Source organism: Macaca nemestrina, chromosome 17 (genome assembly GCF_043159975.1).
Source record: "Macaca nemestrina isolate mMacNem1 chromosome 17, mMacNem.hap1, whole genome shotgun sequence".
Taxonomy (NCBI): domain Eukaryota; kingdom Metazoa; phylum Chordata; class Mammalia; order Primates; family Cercopithecidae; genus Macaca; species Macaca nemestrina.
Window position 1 is genome coordinate 37,937,093 of NC_092141.1, and position 20,367 is coordinate 37,957,459.

Genomic DNA, 20,367 nt, shown 5'->3' on the forward strand with positions numbered 1-20,367 from the left:
ACACACATACCTATAAAACATGTTAATTTACAAATTAGGCACAGTAAGAGATTAGTAACAGTTATAAAATAGAACAGGCCGGGTGTAGTGGCTCACACTTATAATCCCAGGACTGTGGCAGGCCAAGGCGGGCAGATCACCTGAGGTCAGGAGTTCGAGACCAGCCTGGCCAACGTGGTGAAACCCCATCTCTACTAAAAATACAAAAATATTAGCTGAATGTGGTGGCTCACGCCTGCAGTCCCAGCTAAGCAGGAGGCTAAGGCAGAAACGTCAATTGAACCCGGGAGGTTGCAGTGAGCCAAGATCGTGTCACTGCACTCCAGCCCGGGTGACAGAGACAGACTCCACCTCAAAAAAATTTTTAAAGATTAAAAAAATTTTTTAACAATCTACTATGAAAAAGTTATGTGAATGTGGTCTCTCTCAAAATACAGTCTGCATAACAACAACCACATACACAATGGTGGTCCCATGAGATTAAATGGAACTGAATAATTCCTATTGCCTAGTGACGTAGTGATGTGATAGCCATAGCAACATGACAGAGCAATTTTTAAACTAAATGTAGTGTACATTAAGTGCACAATGTTTATAAAGTCTATGGTAGTTGTAGCTGTCCATTCTCTCACTGCTATAAAGAACTACCTGAGACTGGGCAATTTATAAACATAAGAGGTTTAATTGACTCACAGTTCCACCTGGCTGAGAAGGCCTCAGGAAACTTTCAATCACGGTGGGAGGGGAAGCAAGCACGTCTTACATGGAAGCAAGCAAGAGAAAGAGAATCTGTATGTAGGAAAAAACTGCCACTTTCAAAACCATCAGATCTCAAGAGAATTCACTCACTGTCATGAGAACAGGATGGGGGAAACTGCCCCTATTATCCAGTCACCTCCCTCCTTCAACACATTGGGATTACAATTCCAGATGAGATTTGGGTGGGGATACACAGCCAAACCCTATCAGGAATGTACAATAATGTCTCAGGCTTTCACATTCACTCACCACTTACTAACTGACTCACCCAGAGCAACTTCTAGTCCTGCAAGCTTCATTCATGCTAAAGTCCTATACAAGTGCATTTTTTTTTCTTTCATACCATTATTTTAGCTGTACCTTTTCTATGTTTAAAAACACAAATACTTACCATTATGTTAAGTTGCTTGCGGGATTCACTAATGAAATGTACAAGTTTGCAGCCTAGGAGCAATAGGCTATACCATGTAGCCTAGGTATGTAGTAGGCTATACAATATAGCTTTGTTTGAGAACATTCTAAGATGATTGTGCAATGACAAAATCACCTAATGAGGTATTTCTAAGAACATACCTCCCTCCTGCATTACACAACACGTGATTCTACCTCACTGTACTCTACTCACCTATTTTCAGAGGGGTTGACCATGGGGAACTAAAATCAAGGAAAGAAAAACAGAAGATAATGGAAAATGACTGTAGTCTCTTAATATTCACTCTAACCGACTATCACCAATCTGCAGAATGAACTTTTCACAACAAAACGAACTTCAGAAATGCAAATCCAAACATACCGCTGCCCACTTAAAAACACTTCAATAGGCCGGGCATCCTGGCTGAAACCTGTAGTCTCAGCACTTTGGGAGCCTATGCGCAGAAGCACAGCCTGAGTCTCCTCTTCCGCTGAGCCGAGGGCGGGTGGAGAGCCCTGGGAGAAGAAGGAGCGGCCCTGGTGACCAGTGCCCTCTCGGTTCACAAGGAACGTCTCCTCTTGTTTACGTGACTTGGCTGAGCTTGCTACTTCTGCTTTGAGAGTCAAATATCAGGATCAAGACTTTAATTATCCCCAATTTACAGATGATGAAACCATATTGGGCAGAAAAGAAAGTCACCCCCGGAGAGCAAGTTGGGCCTGGGCACTGGCTGAGGACACAGGAATGATCATTTGGGATGTAGCTTGATAAGCGGCCTCACAGGTGTTCTGATCCAGGTGTCGAGGGGATAGAGCAGAAAGGTTGCCAGGGAGACGCGGGTAGGGTGCACTGCGAGAGTGGGAGAAATTAGAGAACTCGCAGCAAAGCCTCGGGACACTGGGAGGGGGTGCACCACTGTGTTTTCTGCTGTAGGAGAGGAAAGCAAGAAAAGGAATCTGTGTGAAATCCCGGCAGCCTGCAGGAGAAGCAAATGCCCTTCATTTTGTTCTTCCGCAGTGAGACTGGCATCCCTGCAGCTTTGGGAAACCAGGCTAGTGTGGATGCCAGCTCACTCCAGTGGCCTGATGACTGGGAGACCATGGGCTGGGGCTCTGGTCTGGGCTCCTAGGCCTGATGGGAGGAGAGTTCAGCCCCAGGTTTCCTGTACTTCAGCTCATATCCAGACGATGGTAATTGTTGGAATGAGAGACTCAAAGGAAGCTGGAACCTGAACTTTGTTGTTGTCCCATGTGGACTCCTGTGTTCACTTTCTAGTTCTACCTCTTGCTGTCCGTGTGTTCTTAGGTAACTCACTTAAACCTTTCTGAGTCTCATTTTGTTCATTTATAAAATAAAAGATATAACATTTATGTCATATATTGTCCTGAGGATGAAATGGGAGAATGAGGAGCTTCTTCTGAATTCCCTTGGCTTCCAGTGGGTGGAGGCCAGAGAAGCTGCTAAACATCCTGCCAGGCGCAGGACAGCCCCGTCACAAAGAACTGTCTGGCCCCTGATGTCAGTAATGCAGTACTCAGGAGCCCTGGTGTGGGGGAAAGAGAAGAAACTCAGAAGCTTGGCACATCTCAATTCAAACCCTGGTTGTACCACCTCCAGCAGGCCTTGGTCAGGGAATAGTATCCAGCTAAAATTCATTGACTTCGTTTTGTTTTCATAGAATTTATGTTTTACTGGCTTTCCATTTGTGAGAGTGATAGAAGTTTCCTTTAGACATGAAGTTGTAAATATAAACAAGTAGGCCATTCACAGAAATATATAAAACATGTCATAGGAGAGGTGGCACTCTCATATGGCAATAATTACGACAGACGCTGGCAAATGACCTGAGTGACTTGGAGTGACCTGAGCACTGAGTTTCAAACGCCGTCCGTAGGACGTCCTGCATCCCCCAGACCCTTTCCTGGGTCCTCCTGTGCCCCAACACTCCCTAGACCATCCGACCTCAGGCCACCAACCTCTCCGGTGCCAGAGGAGTCTCCGTTCCTGAACATGCTGGTCACCATCAAGAGCAGCTCCTCCTCCTCCAGGCAGCTCAGCTTATACTCGTCCATGCAGAGAACCTGGATGGCGCTGAGGTGGACACAAGCCCTCAGCTCCCAGTAGACACCCTGGGCTTCCTCCCACACCTCCCCCCGGCTGGGACTCCTGTGCTCATCTGTCTCTCCCAGTGCCCAGCACAGGCGTGGCACAGAGGAAGTGAATGGACTGATTTGAACACATCATCCTCGATTCTCCTTCCCCGCTCAAGCCCTGCAGCTAACCCATCGGCGAGTCCTGGAGGCTCTGCCTCCAAAATACTGCCTATCCCATGTCCAAATGCCTCTCACCACATCCACTGCTACTTGCAATTCTGTGTGTGTGGAAACATTTCCACAAAATTGGAATGAGCAGGTCACAGCGGCGCCTGGAGGGAATGGCTGGGGAAATGTGCCCTCGCCTTGTTATTCTATCCGGGCCCACCCAGCTGAGGATGGGGGACCTGCCACCACCCTCCTGGCAGTTCCAGACTCCTGGGAGCCAGCAGGTGAGGACCCAAGAGTGTTTTCAGCCACCTGGCTGACCTGGTCATCAGTCACTCCCACCTTGGCCTAGGCCTCTACATGGTACAGATCACAGCTCATTCCAACCTGGCATTACACTGGCCTGTGCCCTGTCCTCAGGGTCACACCTGTCTCCCAGAAGCCGTGCAACCCTGGAAAACCCAGGAACCTGTCTAACAGTCAGGTTCCTCCTCTGTGCATAAACAATGACATTGACGCCTGCTTTGCAGGGCGCTGGGAGGGTAGAGGGAGGTGTACGCTGGAGAGTTCCCCGAGGGCAAGGCCTGGCTCTGCATCACTCACTCTCAGATCCTCAGAGCCTGGAGCTGGCCCAGCATGTGGCCACCATTCCCTAAGAGTTGGATTTGATCCGTGAGTGCTGAAGGCAGGGGATAGAGCTTCGACAGACCCCCTGTGTCCTGTCTTCTTTATCTGCAGCTTACTCATCCTCTCCCCTTTCACATGCACCCTGCAGAGCAGGTGTTCACTGAGCTTCCACAAAATTCACTACATCAGCTGATGGATACTGGGGCCTGGATTCACTGTCAAAGTGTTTCTCAAAGGGTGCTCTCCAGAACACCATGGAAAACTCATTTGCTGTATAAGTTTGAAAACCCCTGCCCACAGGTCTCCCCTTGTGTACGAGCAATCAGCTCTACCATTCAGCCCAGGTGTGTGTTTGCTGAACCATCTGGAGGAAGCTGAGGTGACATGAGCTGAAGGCAGAGGGCGAGTCCGAGGTGGGATCTAGGGACAGGTATGAGAAGTTAGGCAAAAATGGGATAATTCCAGCCTTAATAACCTTAGATAATAGTTCGCATTATTATTTAGTTAATAGGATTGTACCCACGTTAAATTGTTAATTTTTTTAAGAGGGGAAGTCTGACTCGGTCACCCAGGCTGGAGTGCAGTGGTGCAGTCATGGCTCACTGCTTTCTGGAACTCATGGGCTCCAGCAATCCTGCCTCAGCCTCCTAAGTGGGACCATAGGCACCCGCCACCATGCCAGGCTAATTTCTTTGTCTTTTCTCTAGAGACAGGGTCCACCTGTGTTTCCCAGGCTGGTCCCAGACTTCTAGACTCAAGTGAACCTGAACGTCCTGCCTCGACCTCTCAAATTGCTGGGATTACAGGTGTGAGCCACCACACCCAGTCTAAATTTGTTATGTGCCATGGAACTGCAAAACGTCATTATTAGGGGCAGTTGGATGGAAGGTGTAGGAGGCCACTGTAGTGCCTTTTCAATCTTTTATATCTAAACTAATTTCAACAGAAAACATTTATTTTAAAACATGAAGGGGGTTAATCATCTATGAGTTGAAAACACAAAGGCAGGCACACGGTGTTGTGGGAATTCAGAAAGCTGGTCACACGGCTGGGGGTGCTGGGAGGGGCTGGGCATGGTTGGCTTTGTGATCTGGGGGCTGGTGTGTTCCATCTGTGAAGGTCTTTCGAGCTGCACACTTTCTTAATCAATTTTCATAAGTTTAACAAAAAATAAAACGAGGACGTGAAGTTTGCTTGGGTTGTTAAGTCTTGGGGAGTTATCCAGCCATGAGCCCTGCCCCAGATGCTTCTAGAACCCTGGAGGGAAATGAGAATTTTCCAAGTAGAGGTGACAGAGGCAAGGCCCTGAGGTGGGAGCGCGCTGCTGCTCGTCCCTAGCTGTAAAGGAGCCGTCCTGGTTGGAATCAGTGCTGGGTGCAGGGCAGGGCTGGAAGTCCATGTCCACATTGTGGCTCAGTGCGGTGAAAGCCAATCTCACCCCCTCCGCAGGGTGTTCTACCTGCCAGCAGGTGGCCAGCTGGTCTTCCTGGGATACGGTGCCATTGTAGAAATTGGGTGCAAGTCTCTTGTCCGTAGACGGGGTGCCCTGTTGTAGTGGGATATCTCCTGGCCTCCCTCAGTCCTGATGGGCCTGGGCAGGGCCTGGTGTCAGGGTCCCCGCGGGCTTCTCGAGCTGGCCCTGTCCCACAGTCCCGGGGCTGTCCAGGACACATTCAGGAGGGACACGGACCCAGCAGCTCTGTTCGAAATCATAATGGGGGAACCAAGGGCCCCCTACATCCAGGTCCGTCGGGAGCCGGGGCATCGAGTTCCACTCCAGGAATCTCCAGGAACCCTGAGGTCTTCCCTGAGCCGGGACCGGGCTGGGCACATCCTGAGTGCCCACAGGGTAGGTGTCTTCCCGGACAGCCACACCAGGACAAGATGTGGAAGAACGAGGTGCCCATGGTGGGGAAACTAACCAAATGGGCCGCTGGAACCGGGCTGGTGGGCCTGGAGGGGTCTGCCTGTCCCCCTTGCAGAGGGTCATTCTGCCACTTGAAGTCAGCACAGGCCTCGGTGCCGAGGACCCTTGCTCGGGTTTGGCTGAAAGAAAAACAGACGTGGTCAGCGTCTCCACTGAGCCCATGTAGGCCTTTCCCGGCCAGGCCCCACCTGCCTGGGTCTCTGGAGTCCTCAGGATCTCTGTGTGGCCCCGGGGTCTGACACTCAGGACATGCCTGTAGTCTGCTGATCCCAGAGGGAGGGGTGTGTGCTGCCTGGCATGGGGAAGCTATCAGGGCATGACAGGTAGCTCCTAGGACTGCCCCCAGGGTTCGGACTGGCTGGGGGATTTCTACCACACACCCTTGTCCCAGGGCTGTTGGGCCAGGGATACAGCCCCCAGTGAGAACTCAGGTGGGAGGGGACTTGGATGTCACCCAGCCCCTTGTCACCTCACATGGGGACCCATCTCCACAGTGGGTGATTGGACCTGGATGTGGGTCACCCTCTGCCTTCCTGGGCTGCCCAGTCCATGCCAGGACTGACCGTTCCCACATCTGGCTGAATTCTTGGCTCTGGCTCTCGCCTGGGGTGCAGCCTGTGCCCTCTCCCTGAATGCTCTGGGGTCAGGGACACCCGATTCCCTTGTCTCCCTGGCTCAAGGCTTGTTGTCCTGGAAACCTTGGAGGAGCGTGCAGGAGTGAGGGGCCTCTGCTGCTCTCTGAGGTGGTGGGTGCTTGCAGGGAGGGGCAGGGTTTCCCACAAATGGGTCTGGCTTCTTTAGTGCCCTTGATGGCCTTGTGATGGGGAGACAGAGACACTGTGGAATGTGGGAGGCGGCTTGTTGGAAGGTCTTGCCCACATCGCCCTCCTGCGGGCACAACACATCCAGTACACACGCACTGAGCGCCTGCCGTGAGGACCGGTGGGCCTCCTGTACTTTCTTAGAGTCCAGGAGGAAGAGGAGGAAGAAAAGGTGAAGAGGAAGGCCCAGGTAGTAGGGTTGCAGGTCTCGGGCACTCCCCTATTATTGACTGCCCCAGAGGGTGACATGGGGGGGGACATGGCACTGGAGCTCACCTGGGGGTGGCAGGTCCCCTTGCTTCCTTGTTAGTTTCTTCGTAGAGGCCCTAAGATGCTTGAGCACAGAGTCATCATCCGACTCCCAGGTATGGAAGAACAGGTTCCGAAACCGTGCCCACAGGCCAGACCTGGATGTCTTCATGAGGCGCTCTAGGGACAGGGTGGACATCAGGTCAGGAGAGTTCCCTGGGAGGGGGCACAGCTGATACCCCGTGGCCACTTCAGTCTCCCACTAGGCGATGCGGGAATCTTTTGTGGCCACCCCAGGGGTTTGGATGTGCACAGGAGACCGTGGCTGGGGGAATTGGGTAGGGAAGTGCTCACGACATTCATCTGGGTCATGTGGGGGACGGGCTCGGTGTCACTGTGCCTTGCCCAGCCCACCTGGCCAGACCTCCCTCTGGGCCAGAACAGAGGATCATGAGGACAGTGTGAGGAAGCTGCCCTCGGGTAAGTCAGCGTCTGACCCCAGGGCTCCCCAGGCCCAACTGGGCACATGTAGACTTACTCCTCTGAACTTTAAAGGCAATGCTTGTCATCGGCATCAACACCTGTTCTCCTTCCAGCAAATACACGTCCCACAGGCGCAGGGTGAGCCCAAGAGAGATCTGTGGGGATAGCAGGTGTGGGAGACTGTAGCCCTTCCAGGCTGGGGCTGGTGGCTCGAACTGAGCCCACTGGGGCTTCAGTCCCCAGAGTCAGTGACCTTCCCCATGAGGGTTTCCTGAGCCCTCCAGGGCGCTGGGTCAGACAAGGTCTTGCAGCTCCTCATGGGGGGCACTCATTGGAGTGGGGGTGTGGCTCCTGGAGAGAGGGGCTTGCCCAGGGCTTGAGGCTTCCCTGATCCCTCCCAAGTCAGGTCTTGGCCCAGTCTGCCTATAAGGCTGGTCCTGAGCTCCAGTCATTGCCCTGGGATGACCCCTCTTGGGCAGAGGGTTTGGTTTGGGTGTCCTGTGAGGCCCCCCCTGTGGGCGGAGCCCCCTGTGGGCTGTGGCTGAGCCAGACCCCCAGGCTGGGGAAGCAGGGCACTGCAGGGCAAGGAGGGTCCCTGAGCCAGGGTCTCCCTGTGCCTTCTTACCCCGTCATTCAACGTCTGGAGAAGCCAGCCTAAGGAGGAATCCTGCACGCAAAGACCTTCCTTGTCCTGATGGGAGGAACAGAGGTGCTCAGGGCCCCCTGGGCTGCCCTAAAAACCTCCCTCTTCCAGGGCCTCTGAAGACCCTTCCCCTAGTGCAGAACACTGGGCGGTGTCCAGGGCTCCCCCCAACACCGGCCCCTTCCCACACTCCCGTGGACACACTGCCCTTTGCCCTGCTCTGCGGGAGCTGGGCCCCCATCCCTGTGCCTCTGTCTCCTCCAGGGCAGGAAAGGAATCCAACTCCCAGCCCATGGAGAACCCGACGTCCCAGGTCAGGCCCTGGCTGGACTCATCCAGTCACCAGCCCCACCAGGGGCTCCAGTCCCCGTTCCTCCAGCGCCACGGGAGGCAGAGTCTCTGGGGAAGAGCCCAAGCTTGCTCGCCAGACGCCATAAACTCACCAGATGCCACCTGGTCTTGTGTTGTGACGTGGGGACCACATGCTCCTGATGGTCTTGGAGGCCCTGGACTGTCCCGCCATTTGGGCTGTGGAATCCTGAGAAGCCCCCAGCCCATCAAGAAATCAGAGCCTTCCCCCAAGATGTGGAGCCATCAGCAGGAAGAGCTGGGCAGCTGGAGAGGCCCCCAAACCTCAAGGCCTTTCACCCTCCCATCTGGTGACCCACCATGCAGCCTTTGCTCTGGGGACGTGGGGCAGGAACATCCCCTGGAGCCTGGCTGGAGGTTCCCCTGGACGCCTCCTGGACCAGGGTGCAAAAAGGGCAAACATGACTTGAGGCCACCACACGGCAGCCAGAGCAGGGTGGGTGCTGGGCTCTTGGTCGTCTCCTGGAAGTGAGTTCAGGCCAGGGGACACGGGTTGGGGAGATGCTGCCACCTGGGATTGGTCGGCCCATTCATGGGCACCAAGGGCAGCAGGATTCTCAGGGATTGGAGAGTCAGCTACACAATCAGATCCAGAGGGCGTGGCAGCAGGACACAGAGGGTGGCCACGGGGAGGATGAGATGCCCTCCGCTGATGGGGATGAAAGGCGTCTGACTTGGGCTTTGGGGTCAGCCGCGGACCCCTGTGGGACCCTCAGCAGAGACATCCTAAAGACTCCCAAGGAGCTGGCCAAGGAAGGTGCCTTGGCTGAAAGCTGAGATCATCTGGCCAGGGTGGCCATCCCTGGGTCTGACTGCATGAGGTCCCTTGGGCACCTGTTCACCTACCCTGCAGGGAGTGCCTCTCCCTGGCCAGCAGCTGCACCAGTGCCCAGAATGCATCCTCCTCAGGCAGATAAAGGAGGAACAAGGCCGCGATGTGGCTCAGGTCCCTGCAGTAGCCCACCTCCTGCAAGAGCCAGAGTCACCGTGAAAGGATATCACCTGGGAGGACTAAGGTCACCTGGGAGGACTCATGTCATTGGAGAGGGCAGAGGTGACTGGGGAGGCTTCCTCTGATGAAGAGGCTTCCTCAGGATGCAAATTCATTTCATGACAAGAGCCAAGTCCATCAGGCACTTCAGCACCTTGTCCAAACTGTCTCCTGATGGCACCATCCCGCATGCGATCCTGCCAAGCTCCTGGGCTTTGGGGCAGCCCCAAGAGGAGGGCATCATTTCTTGTTCTGAGAAGTGGTGGTCAGACCCAGGTGACACCAGGAGTCCAGGCCCCGACTCCTTTGTGTCTCAGCTTGACCCCTTGAGACCACCCCCTTGCTTAGAGGTTTATGCCAGCAGTGAGCCGGAGTCCTACCTCCTATATCCTGGTGGCTCACAAATACTAATTTTAAAAGAAGCAGCGACACCCCCACCAGACACCCACTCCTGTGAACAGGGAAATACTGCCCGGGAACGTCACTGCCGGGAATACTCACCGGGTTATACTCCGAATATGCCAGGAGGATGTAGAATAGTTCCCGCTGCCTAGGAAACAGAGAAAGGAGGCTTTTGTTTGTTTTGTGCAGATGCCGTAAGTTTCACTTTGTCTACAAAGCCTAACAACAAATCCCACTTTAGGTTCAGATGATTCACCAGATAAGCAGTGAGCTCTTCAGGGCCTTTGACTTTGAGGAAATGTTTCAGGAAAATCCACATCTGTGACATGCAGATAGCCCAGTTGTACAGTGACTCGCCTGATCCTTTTCACTCTGAATGATTTTCTTTATTTATTTTCAATTTGCACACACGCCAGTTCAGCCTTTGGGTGTACAGTTCCTCCACGGTTCTAAACCAATGGGCAGAGTCTCCTGGCGACCGCTCCAGCCCCTCCTGAAGTGACTCCTTCATCTTCCAAGTCTCCAGGGTGGCCCCTATGCACCCAGCCTCTCCCTGATCCCTCAGCCTCCGGCCACCCAGACTGCTTCTCAATCCCTATGGTTTGGCCTTTTCCAGAATGGCCCAGGAATGGGAATCCTATGTGGTAGCTTATTGGGTCTGGCTTCTTTCCCTCAGCAAAATGCATCTAGGATCCACCCGCGTTCGTGCGGGCATCACTGGCTCATTCCCTTTTCTCACTGGGTCTTCCGTTTGAAGGGAGGACCAGCCTTGCTCTCCCCCTTCCCATGTTGAAGACTGTCCCCGAAGGCTCCTTGTGTGAGTGACGATGAATCAAGCAGCGGACGTGGCATGCAGGTTTCATGTGGACATCAGTTTTCAAATCAGTGGGTTCAATATTTGTGATACTTTGGGGACACGTGGTTCAAGTCCATTGAGCTTTGTGAGTCACTGCCAAACTGGCTGCCAAAGTGGCTGTGCCATGTCCTGTTCCCAGCAGACCAGGATGACAGTTTCCAGGACCCCTAATTGCCCCAGCATTTGGTGCTGTCAGTGTTGCCTGGAGAGGCTCATGGGCCCTCCATCCTGCCACCCTCCCGTGAGTCCTACCATGGGTCCCCGTGGGTCCGGGAGAGCACCTTTCACCATTGTGCATGATTTTGTTTGCTGCCTTTTGTCTCCTCAGGATCCTCCTGGGTTCTGGCCCCACATGTTCCAGTCTGGCCCAGGGCTTGGAACCAGGTGCTCAGTTCATGGTGCCGGCTGCTCCCTGGGTCAGGGGAGGTCTTGGCAGCTCTGTCATCCCTCCTGGGTGACCCTGGCCTCTTCTCCGGGGAAGCCCCCATCCCTTTCGTTCACTCCATCTCTGTTGAGACCCTGTGGCTCCCATAGGCTTACTTGGTTCCGTATCGATCCCTGAAGAAGATGTGAGTCCTTAATGTCCTGCTCATGTCCACATCGATCTGGTGGATGTGTTCAGATGACCTCTTGCCCTTCTCCTTCATGACCTGTAGGGCAGGGCCAAGAGGAGGAAGCAGCCTCAGAACGGATGGAAGACTCCCAACCCCAAATGGCAGTCAGCCCACAGTCAGCACTCCGGGAAGGAAGGAAAGCAGGAAGGTTTCCTTCTGCACAAAGCTGCTTTTTGGCTTGTTACTGAAGCCGGGGAGGGTCACCAGAGCCAAGTTTGTCTGTGGCGACTATGTCACCGTCCGTGCCCAGGATGTGCATCTGACCATCCTACCCACCCCCCAGCCTGGGCTTGATGCTCCCTCCAGCTGGAGACCTGAGCCCCTGACACGGCCTGTCCTGTTTGTCGTGCTCCGGCTGAGTGTACCTTGTATGTTCTGGGGTTTTTCGACTTGACTTCCTGTATGTTCAGCAGGACTGACCACACTTGGCCCCGGATGTTCATGGGAATGCCCTTATATACTCGATCTCTCAGCTGTGGGCAGAAAACAACCTGGTGTCACAGGCCACGGGGCGACCCCAGTGAGGACCAGAGCCCGAGGATTCTGGAAATGGTTGGTTTTGGCCCCATGATTCCTCGTTAGAGGTGACATTAAGCTGGGAGACAGTCTCCCTTCCCAGGACTGAAAGAGTGGATAGACACTCAGAGTCGGGACTCTGATCTGAACATTCTCCTTCCTTTGGGTCACCAGGGCATCCCTAGCCTTGAGCTCCGGGTGGTCCCAGCCCTAGATTCAGATTCCCTCCCGGCAAGGTGACGCTTGCACGAATAGGCAGGCAAATCACCGACCAGGCCTGCAGTCCTCTGGGTGAGGACAGTGTGCCACCCGCCCTCTGAGAGGCTGACGGTGCCAGGCCACAGCCATGGGTGCCCGTCCCCTGTCTCTGCAGAGTGGTTCCCGGGGCCTCTCCCTCCACACATTACCTTTTCACTGTTCTTATATGTCTCCCATTGTCCCAGCATTTCCATCCACTTGCTCTTTCGTGTTATCTCCCGCCGCATTTGCTGTCAGATGGGGAATGTTGGAGTTAGCGGAGCTGCCAGGCTTCCCAGAGCCGCCCGTGGATGCTGGATCTTGGGCTCTGGATCCCTGGTGGACCCAGCTGGAGAGAGCCAGGGAAGGGCAGACCCTAAGGGTTGAGAGCCTTTGAGCAAATGAGCGCCAGTGGGCTGGCTTTGGGACCCCGGGACGTGCCATCCTCAGGCCACAGACACACCAGTCTTAGGTCAGGTCCCAGCCTCTACGTGGGGTCCTGACACAGGCGGGCAGCCACCCCCAAGCCACAACTGTGGTTCTCACTTTGGAATCTTATCAAGCTGCCAAAGTTACAGCAACCTGGGGTCAGTTCCAGCAGGGAGTGCTGCCCCTCCCAGGGACATCGTGTTGCCCTCACCCGCCACTGCCCCGGCCAGCTGCCTCCTCTGCCTCACCGACCACCCGCCCAGTCCCCACATCCCTGGACCAGCCCCCTCCCCATGCATCAGGCTCTTACCTTCGCCTCCTGAGCAGTGGCAGGAGGCAGCTCTGTCTCACTGTAAGACAACCCAGGCAGAACTGAGGACCTGCACAGGGCCTGGAGCTCCCCGAGACTGGGAACCAACCCCCAGAAAGGACAGGCTCTGTCCCTATCCAGCTCAGCGCTCAGTCCAGGAAAAGACACAGGGAAGGGAGGACAAGGGCCTTCCTGTGGGGCTGACTCCCAGGAGGGGCAGGACCTGGGAGAAGAGGGAGTGCGGGGCCAGCCTGGCCGGGGTTACTGGGGCCCCTGGTGTGGGGGGTGGTCAGGCTGCACAATGGGGCTGCCCGTCCTGGACTGGAGGTGGTGCTTTCTGCTGGAGCTGAGAAAGGTCAGGCCTGAGGTGGGATGGGGGCTGCCCAGGGTGGGCGACAGGGCCCTGACAGGAGTCCCTCAGGGAGTGACCACATCACACCACCAGGGTCAAGGGAGCCTGCCCTGAGACCTTCCCGGTGTACTCCTGGTGTACCAGGGCCCCATCCCACTTAACAGCCCCAAGGCCCTTGCAGGTTCTGACTCCCAGTTTCCACCTGCCTCTCCCTGCACCTGACCCACACACCTTGCCTTTCAGAAGTGGCACGGCTCATCAGCTCCCTGCCACCCTACCTCCCCCGGGATCCTCTGTCCCTCCATCCTATGAACCCTAAGGGATGGACTCCTGGCTGGGCTCCTCTTACATGGCCCCAGGTCCTTTCCCAGCACCAGACCTAGGGTCTCTAGCCACAAGCCCTGCTGCCTCCCTGGCCTCACCATGAAATACCCAGAACGGGGCCCTGCCCATCTTCTCCCCCATTCTCCTAGGGCCACCGCTCCCATCGTTCCCATACCTTTCCCCCTTCCCCATGGGGACAGTGAGGGCTGTAGCTCTAGGGAAATGAGGGAGGACAGGGGCAGGTGGGCCCTCAGAGACCTGCTGGACAACAGCCCTGAGGCTGGGCCAGGCGTCCCCTCACCCTGTAGCCACAACCCTTGGATTTCACTGGCGTTGTTTCCAAGTAGACATGGCCAGACCCTCAGGCTAGCCCGCTTCTCTTGTGCTAACTTGGGGACAGAACTGCTGAGAGTCCAGGGGCCTGACCTAGGCCAGTCTCCATTCCCACTCGCTCCCTAGATGGGCCCCGCCCCTCTGGCCTAACAGCAACCTCGGGCTGGACCTGCAGGGGAGTCAGGGAGGAGTTCTGACCCTGGAAAGGAGGTTGGCCTGACCCGGCGAGGCAGTCCTGCCTCAGAAAGGCCTTTCTGAAAGCAAACCCATCCCTGAGCTGAGAAAGGTGCTTCAGGGGTGAGGGGAGCACAGAGGACTCACTGCACAATCCCAAAGCGATCAATGTTGTTGTAGATTCCAACAGGCTCAGGCCCCATGTCCTCTGGCAGCCCGGCTCGGTGTCCCTGTAACCCAGAGGGAGGCTTGGTGAGGGGTCCAAGGCAAAGGGTGCAAGGGCCTGGGGGTAGTGGCCACCCGTGCCCACTCTGTGCTCCTAGGGAGCCCAGGACCCTTTGACCAGGGCGCACTGGAAGAGGCCTCCCTCCAAGGAGCAGACCGACCTGTACCTTCTCATAGTTCATGATGATATTCTCTCGCTCCTGTGCCCACAAACTATCTGCATCCTCTACGATTACCATCCTGTGAGACAAAATCATCTAAAAGTTACATTGTACTTGAGAACTTCGGAGAACACCTGAACCGTTCCCGCCAGGCTCCCAGATGCTGGTTGGCTGCGTAACCCCCATTCCACCACCGCCCCCAGGTAAAAAGGCGCCAGACCTAGTGTCCCACACATGCATGAGTCTCTGCAGTCTCCAGTCCCAAGCAGGGGTGGGCATCATCCCAAGGACTTGAGGACAGTGCGACCTCGACAGAGAGTCCCATCATCCCCAAATGCCATGAAATGGGGACACACCTGCCCCAGCAGGTTGAATAGTGTCCACCTGCCAAGGGTGAAGGGCCCATGATGGGCTATTCCAGGGATATGGAGGGAGACTGGGGTCAGCGACCAGAGGTCTCTGTACAATCGGCCTCCTGGGATGCTCAGGACCACAGAGATGTCCAGTTTCCTACAGGGAACAAGATCTCTCCTGACTGCTCTGTTCTTCTCCACTCATCACTTTGGCTCCCGTGGCTGTTGAGTCTGAACAGTGAAGCCACTTTAGGAATAATGCCAGTTGAGCAGGAGGGTGTTCGGTTTGGGGGATGAAAATGATCTATTGTGCTAGTGGAAACCCTCACTCGGGGAGGGACTGGACTCCACCATTCTGAGCTGTCCCTACAGGAGGGGGCTTCATTTTCCCAGGTCGCTGAGGAAGGACAGTGGGTCCTTGGCCCCAGAGAACACCTGGATGGACCATCCCTCCTGGGAACACTTGGGGCAAAAGGAGGGCGAGGCCTCGAAAGGACCAGACAGAGCAAGAAATATGTGGAGAGAACCCCAGTGCCCGGACCCCTTTGAACAGAAGAGAAGATAGTCTCCCCCCAGCCAGCCCTCCAGGGCTCCTTCATTTTCCACAGCTACCCAAGGACAGAAGGTTCCCCAGGACAAGGGACCATGTGTGTTCAGTGAGGCCCACAGCCACCATCAGGACCCAGCTTAGGGCACAGAGGTGTTCTGAGGACCCTCCTATTCCCCCACCCACAGTGGATCTATCCCAGTGGCTCTGCCAGGGCCAGGCTCTGCCCCATCAGGATGGGAAACCTGGGAAGACTTGGGATCTAGGGCAGGGAGGTCACCGGGTTCAGGCCTGAATTCCAGCACAGCGTACGGCAGGGCTGAGAGCAAAACCCAGGGTCCTGTCTGGATTCCCAGGCCGGTAACCGCCTCCCTGACCCCAGACGTCTCACCTATCGAATGGGTACACTAGGGAACAGCACTCACTCTATGAAGCCACCATGAGGACGAAAGAGCCAATCGTCTACACTGGCAGTGTAGAACGGGCGCCCAGTGAGCGCTCAGGGATGACCCTCCTCGGTAGCTGCCCAGAGGCCAACACCACCCACAGCATAGCCACTGTCCCCAAGTCAGCCTGGAGGGAAGAGAGCAGGTCGCACTCACCTGATTCCGATGAATCAGTTGGCCTGCGTTATGTCTCTCAGGTAGAAAACCTTTGAGTCCACAAAACTGGTCCCAGATACCACTGTGCGTGTGTAGCTGATACCACTGTGCGTGGGTAACTGCCGTAGAACACAGAGGCAGGCCGGACAGCGGATTGGTGCTAAGCACCAGTGACATTCTGAGGTCATGGCACGCATCACAGTGGGGCCTTGCCCGGGTCAGCAGGGCCCAGAGTCAGGGTCCTCCGCTGCCTGAGGCGGCCACATGCCTGCCTGCAATGTGTTTGTGTGCATGCGTGCACACCTGTACATGGGTAAACGCATCTGTGCACGTGTGTGTGCCTTCTCTGGCCAGGCCTGGCTGCCCCATTCATGTGTGCACCCAGTTCCTCATCACTGTCACCCCCGAGGCCCAGGACCAGTATCAGAGCATCCACGGGTGTTCCCTCACCTCAGCCCTCCTCGCCCAGGGTGGTGTGGGATACACATAAGGATGGAGGGAAGTGACCACTACTGTTGAATCTCAGAATGCAAATGCTACTACTATTACTTGATGGTATTTTCGTGTCTCTAATGGTATCTTTTTTTTAAATTTCTGATATTTTAACTGGGTATTTCTCACCATGACCCTTGAATGTTCTAGCTAGAGGATCCTGTGGGGAAAGTGCCAGGCACACAGTAGGGCCTCACTCTATTCCAGACATGTTATCTAAAATCTGGTTCATCTGTCCTTCCTGCCAGGGCCTAGGGGATGCCAAATTCCAGGGTCCAGAAAGAGCTTGGGATAAAATGAAGCTTCAAGGGGTGAACTTTGACCTGGACTCAGTCTGCCTGTGCCATTCAAACGGAGTCTCAAGTCCCAAGATAGGGCATCCAGATGCCTCAATGCAGGGACCTCTGATCGACAGCTGCTCCCCTGTACTCATTAGCAACCTCACCCACCCTACTCTCAAAGCACACTTGGCCCTCATATCTGGGAGCTCTGCATCTGTGGATTCAGCAACAGCAGATGGAAAATATTCAGAAAATAAATTGCATGGTTATGTCTCTAGTGAACATGTGCAGACTTTGTTCTTGTCATCATTCCCTAAAGAATACAGTATCCCAACCATTTATATAGCATCTGCATTGTATTACATATCACAAATGATCTAGTAATGGTCTAATGTCTACTGGAGGATGTGAATAGCTTTTATGTAAATACTAGGCCATGTTATATCAGGGACTTGAGCATCCATGGATTTTGGCATCCCCGGCACCCTAGAACTAATCCTCCATGGATACCAAGGGACAATTGTATAAACTCACTCAGGAAGGCTGCTCATTGGAGGAAGGGCCCAGGTCAGTACAGACAGGGACATCATCCCTGGACTACTGTCCATCCATCCATCCATCCATTCATCCATTGGCACCACCCTCTAGTGCTGTCCCAGTGACAGCCCTAGCAAGTGGAGACATTTAAAAAGACCGGATCACGTTGTCCAGCTTTGAGGTCTTGGAAGAAGTTGCACCAGTGAGAGAATAGGGGGTCAGTTTCCTCCAGGATACAAAGAGTGTATCAGGGCCCCTTGGGATGAGGAAAGGGGCACGGCCTCTCCAGCAGCCACACGGGCTGCAGTAGGATGGGGCTGTGACTGGCCCTGTTTATCACTTGGCCCTCATCAGGGGAACAGAAAGACCAGGGGGCAGAGGAGGAGCATGGGGCAGCTGGTTGCCTAAGCAGAAGGCACCTCAGGGAAGGGGTTTTAGTTTGTTTTCACACTGCTGTAAAGAAATACTTGAGGCCGGGCGTGGTGGCTCACATGTGTAATCTCAGTACTTTGGGAGGCTGAGGCGGGTGGATCACCTGAGGTCAGGAGTTCAAGACCAGCCTGGCCACATGCTGAAACCCCGTCTCCACTAAAAATACAAAAAAAGTTAGCTGGGCGTGGTGGCGGGCGCCTGTCATCCCACCTACTTCGGGAGGCTGAGGCAGGAGAATCCCTTGAACCTGGGTGGCAGAGGTTGCAGTGAGCCTAGATGGTGCCATTGCACTCTAGCCTCGGTGACAAGATTGAAACTCTGTTAAAAAAAATAAAAATAATAATAAATACTTGAGACTGAGTAGTTTATAAAGGAAAGAGGTTTAATTGACTCACAGTTCAGGGAATTACAATTATGGCAGAAGGCGAAGGGGAAGCAGGCACCTTCTTCACAAGGCGGCAGGAGGGAGTGAGTGGAGAATGAGGAAGTGCCACACTTTGAAACCATCAGCTCTCCTGAGGACTCCCTCACTCTCAGGGGAGCAGCACGGGGGAAACTGTCTCCAGATCTAATCCCCTCCCCCAGGTTCCTCCCTTGACACAGGAAGGATGAGTTTTGGGTGGGGACACAGAGCCAAACCTATCAGGGTCTCAGCCTGTCTTGCAGCTCCCCGGGGCTGAGGCTGAGTACAGATCTGCTGGCCCTGCTCTACAGCACCGGGGGCTCTGCCTGTGCGCCCCCATCTGCTGCTTCCTGGGGTGGTGGCTGCTTCCTCAAGAAGAGGTTGGATCTGCTCTCCTACCCACCCCTCTCCAGGGCCTTGTGGTGCCCTGGCCACATCTTCCCAGGGTAAGGGCAAGAAACTGGGCTCCTTGCCCTTCTTGTTGCTTGGGTGACAATCCTGGGGTCATTCGTAGGCCCTATCACTGTTCCTCCTTCTAAATGGAGAGCATTTTGGCAAATCTTCCTGGTAGAGGCCAGGGGCTCATCCCTGTTATCTGTTCTAGCTTGGTAAAGCCAGGTGAAGACATCTGGGCAAGCAGAAAGTAGAGTGGCCCCCAGGAAGGGTGGGTGGTGGGTGCTGGCCTTTGGGCTTGCCTGGACCAGCGTGTGAGGGGGTAAGATTATTAGCAAGTACGGTTGTCAGGGCTAACATCAGGAGGCAGTAATAATGCTGGTGGGGGTATGGCGGTGTGGCTGGCTTGGTGTGGGGCATGAGAGCCAAGGTTTGTCAGCTGACAGAGAGGCGCCTGACCCATGGACTAGTGGCTGTGGAACCCAGTGGTTGCCCTTAGTTCCCGGATCCTGGGAGATTTCTGGAACCTGGGCCTGGGACAGCCTAGGGGTGGAGGTGGTGGGTGACAGGGGTAGGGGTCTCTGCCTCTCTCTTTCAGTAAGAGGGAGAACCAAGAAAGGCACTGAAGCATGGTCTGCAGAGAAGGCGCCTGTGCAAACACCAGGAGAATGAGGGGCCTGAGTTGTCTTCATTTCTCCTAAAAACATGCATTCTGTCCCAGGACACCCTGGTGAGGGCATGAAGCACAAGGTATGTGTGTGTCTGTGTGTGTGTGTGTGTGTAGGTATATGCATGTGTATGTATGTATGTGCATGTGTGTGTGCAGGTTTGTGCGTATGAATGTATTTATGTTCCTGCATGTGTGTGCGTGTGTGTGCATGTGTGTGTGCGTGTGTGTGTGTTGCAGGTCTTTACAGTGGACAGGATGTGGGAAGGCAGCTGCAGTTCCAAGCTACAAGTCTTTCTGATAGAATTATTAAGATTCCCTGGACCACAGAAAGAGTGTTTCATTTGCACCCAGTTTTATTAGCATTTAAATCTGCATTATTTGTAGCAGGTAAACCTTACGTTGTTTAACTATTTTTAGAAACATTTACACCAGAGGTCCCCAAACTTTTTGGCACCAGAGACCAGGTTTCTTGAAGACAACTCTTCCATGGGCCCGGGAGACGGGGAAGGGATGATGCGGAGATGATTCAAGCCCATTACATTTATTGTATGCTTTATTTCTATTATTATTTCACATATATTTCTATTATTATTTCATTCCGCCTCTCCACTATCTGTGGGCTAACAGGCTGTGTTAGTTTTCTAGGGCTGTTTTACAGGACCACAGACTGGGCACCCTCAACAACAGAATGTTACTGTCTCACAGTCCTGGAGGCCATGAGTCCCTTGTCTGGGAGTGGCATGGGGAGACTTCTGCCCTTGGGCAGTTGTGGAAAATGAAGGGGCCCTGGAGGGCTGGCTGGAGGGAGACTATCTTCCCTTCTGTTCAAAGGGGTCCGGGCTCTGGGGATTGTCCCCGAGTATTTCTTGTTCTGTCTGGTCCTCTCGAGGCCTCGCTCGCCTTTTGCCCCGAGTGTTCCCAGGAGGGACAGTCCATCTAGATGTTCTCCAGGACCAAGGACCCACTGTTCTTCCTCAGTGGCCCAGGAAAATGAAGCCCCCTCCTGTAGGGATAGCTCAGAATGGTGGAGTCCACAGTCCCTCCCCGAGAGCCGTGATTTCCAGGAGCACAGAGGCTGCTTTAGAGACAGTAGATCATTTTCATCCCCAAAACCAAACACACTCCTGCTCAGACGGCATTATTCCTAAAGCAGCCTCACTGGTTAGACTGAAGGGCCACGGT

The 20,367-nt window shown here is 54.4% G+C and overlaps 1 protein-coding gene across 2 annotated transcripts; it reads right to left on the minus strand.

Annotated features, from left to right (window-relative positions):
• Positions 1-5,526: 5,526 nt before the first annotated feature.
• LOC139359521 (TBC1 domain family member 3B-like) lies at positions 5,527-16,096 on the minus strand. 2 transcript variants are annotated; one of them, XM_071082640.1, is made up of 15 exons: positions 15,978-16,096; positions 14,832-14,985; positions 14,482-14,554; positions 14,237-14,319; positions 12,907-12,946; positions 12,338-12,418; positions 11,780-11,887; positions 11,341-11,450; positions 10,044-10,092; positions 9,398-9,518; positions 8,626-8,720; positions 8,165-8,230; positions 7,595-7,694; positions 7,084-7,236; positions 5,527-6,105 (listed from the first exon to the last, which is right to left on the minus strand). In XM_071082640.1, the coding sequence occupies exons 2-15, from the start codon at positions 14,879-14,881 to the stop codon at positions 5,636-5,638; spliced, it is 1,599 nt and encodes a 532-aa protein (XP_070938741.1). In that variant the 5' UTR covers positions 14,882-14,985; positions 15,978-16,096; the 3' UTR covers positions 5,527-5,635. The 2 variants fall into 2 exon arrangements, with proteins under 2 accessions (XP_070938741.1, XP_070938742.1); XM_071082641.1 differs by lacking the exon at positions 14,832-14,985.
• Positions 16,097-20,367: the final 4,271 nt, after the last annotated feature.